This window comes from Corvus kubaryi, unplaced genomic scaffold (genome assembly GCF_017639235.1).
Source record: "Corvus kubaryi isolate FWS band 111438036 unplaced genomic scaffold, C.kubaryi_AGA036_p1.0 121, whole genome shotgun sequence".
Taxonomy (NCBI): domain Eukaryota; kingdom Metazoa; phylum Chordata; class Aves; order Passeriformes; family Corvidae; genus Corvus; species Corvus kubaryi.
The window spans coordinates 662,448-665,224 of NW_024580656.1; the positions used below are offsets into that span (position 1 = coordinate 662,448).

General features: G+C 58.0%; 1 protein-coding gene across 5 annotated transcripts in view; it reads left to right on the forward strand.

The window, feature by feature from the left end:
• The first annotated feature begins 2,655 nt into the window (after window positions 1-2,655).
• The window catches only part of MIER2 (MIER family member 2), a 15,358-nt gene continuing 15,236 nt past the window's right edge, over window positions 2,656-2,777 (forward strand). For all 5 annotated transcript variants that reach the window (XR_006017218.1, XM_042035279.1, XM_042035415.1 and 2 more), the window contains exon 1: window positions 2,656-2,700. Coding sequence is in view for 4 of the 5 variants with exons in the window: in XM_042035279.1 (XP_041891213.1) it covers window positions 2,692-2,700 (9 nt within the window). In the remaining variant the exon portion in view is untranslated. The remainder of the gene's footprint in view (window positions 2,701-2,777) is intronic.

Here is a 2,777-nt window from a genome sequence, read left to right on the forward strand (position 1 = left end):
TAGCCATGATGCTCACCTTGACCCAGCCATGCTATCACCTGTCCTTACTGCCTCAGAAAACCTGGAAAAGGCCACTGGAAGCTGTGTTGGGCAGCTGACAGCCACGGCAGATCCTTAGACCAGCAGAGTTCAGAAGTATAAACACTCGTCTGAAAGCCTACACGGGTGCGGTGTTTGCGAGTAGCAGAGCTCCATCTAGCCCTGGTGAGAACTGATGCTTCTCTAAAGCCTTATTCACAGCTGTTTTGCTAAGCCTTAGAGCTGTTCTGTCTCTCAGCAGCCTCAGACAACCGGAAACCCTGAGTTTTTTATAGTCCGAGCTTGTCTGTGCCCTCCTTGGCATCGAGCTCACCCTGCACCCACGGCAGGACACAGCCCCACACAAACCTCCCAGGCAGGGGTCAGTCCTTTACCAATACTGATGCAATTTTTTTCCTATCAGCACTGCTTTTTTAACCCACGTGAACTTTTTTCCTATCTACAATCTCTTGTGGCTAAACACCCCAGGGCTGAGCTGCACCAAACAAAAAGAATTTGTCATTTGTCTCAGGGCTGCAAAGTTTTCCCAAGAAGCAGAACTGTTTACCAGGCACAGGTGGAGGAGAGAAAGGAGGGCGGGATGTAAGGACACCCTGGTTTTGCAGGCAGATCAACCCCAGATCCAGCCAAAGCCACTTCACCCATCTGGGATTTGTTGTCTCTGTCCACAGAGCAGCAATTGTACCAGAGCTGCTGTGGGAGTGTCCTGACTAATCACTCGCAAACACCTGGAGAGCCTGAACCACTCAGTATTCCACTGCCCTTCGGGCTTTTTTAATTGCCTTTGAAAATCTCAGAATACTGGATGTCAGGCACTAAAATCTCTGATTTAGGATGATGGCTTCAGCGCCAGGGATGGGCGATGTGCTGCCTTCAGAGCCTGGTGGGGTTGCAGGATGTGTGTCTGGTCATTCTGAGGACAGAAATCAGTGTCCTGGGCAATGGAGGTGTCTCCTGACAGGTGTTTCACTGCTCCCTCGGGGAAGTGCAGCTGCTCAAAGAGACTCAGCCTGGCAGTTGTCACTGCGAGCATTAAATGGAGCAGCAGAAGCCAGCAGGGACAGGGCTCCAAGACAGACCCTCAATAACAAGTGGAGCTCTCCCCAGACCTTAACCCAAAGCCCCAGGCCTTGAGCCAAACCTCAGGCCTTGACTCAAACCCCCCACCTTTCTGTTTTTGTGGCGACAGAACACCCGGATGCACTGCTGGGAGCAAGGCAGAAAGCAGCAGATTTTGCAGTTTTTCTGAAGCTGGAGATGAGGTTACTCTTTTTTATTGAACAAACAGCATCTGCAAACTGTTAGTCCTTTGAGAAGAGCCAAACAGCTCCCAGCAAGGGAACAAAGGGCTGGTCAAGTGCTCTGGTTCTCAGCTCGAGGGCCACTACCACTTCAGAAGCACTTGATAACACTTTGCTTCCTGAGCTCAGAAGTGTGAGCAAAACCCAGCATGGAACCAACTACCAGGGTGGAGAGGCTGCTCACAGAGACTGAGCACGAGGCCTCTGTGGGCACAGCCAGAGGTAGAGCTGGGCACAGGAACTGGCACGAGCTGGATGATGACCCACGGGACCTGTCAAATGGTGAGATCTGGTGGCAAATGTCCCTGTGCACCCTGTCACTGCACACCCCAAGGGAAGGGCTGCCCTGGTGGCTCAGCCAGGAGTCCTTGAGGGACTGGGGGGTCCCCGAGAAGACAGAGGGGAGCCTGGCAGGGCCATTTGCTGCAGGAATCCCTGGAGATGGGGTCCTTCGTTGCGCTGGAGGATTGTTCTCTGGAAGCATGTGGTCATCATCAGTTAAATAGAGTTGAAAAGACCCATCAGGCAGCTTCCACAAGTACATCTCTGGGGTTCCTGAAGCACGGCCACAGCAAGGAACGATGAGATAGTGTCTACACCCCAGTCCTTGCGAGGCACAGACCACCCCTGGGCTCCAACCCTTCTTTCCCTCTTCTGTGAACTCTAAATGAGATGCGGTGACTTTTTATCAAGGGAGTGCTCATTGAGGTCCCCTGAATTTTTTTTTTCCTGGAGATTCAAGCTTTGTGATCCATGAAGAAGGCTGGGGTTGTGAGCACGGTTTTTCCTGTGACCTGTGTGGTCCCCGGTGCGTCCCTGTGGTCTGGAGGAGCTGGGGACCGTCCCTGGGCCTTTACACCCGCCTGTCCCGGCCGGTGGCCCGAGGGACCCGGCACAGGGGTGCGGGACCGGCCCCGCGCTGCCCGGGCCGCCGCTCCCGGAGGATTTATTTCCTTGCGGGGCTCTGCGGGGCCGGAGCCGCGCGGCCTCACAGCTGCGGTTCCGAGGCGGCTCCGGCAGCGACCGAACGGCCCGGCCGGTACTCGGAGAACGCTGCTGCGGGCACCGGCAGCCCCCACTCCCCTCCCTCCGTGCCGCTCCCCGGGACCGTTTCCGGGCGGTACTGGCGGAGCACGACAACACCCCCGAACCCGAACCCGAACCCGAACCCGGGACCGGGACACGAACACGAACCCGGGACCGGGACCGGGACCCGATCCCGATCCCGATCCCGGGACCCGAACCGCGGCCCCTCAGGCAGCCCGGCCCAGGCCCCGCCCCCGCACGCCGCAGCCAATCAGCGGCCGCTGCCGCATCCGGGGCCCGCGCCCCCTGCCGCTCGCGCTCGGCCATGGCGGAGGTGAGCGCGGAGCCGCCGCCGGGGTCGCGCCGGGCCTGGAGCCGCTCCCGGCCGGGCGGGGACACCGGGACCCCCGT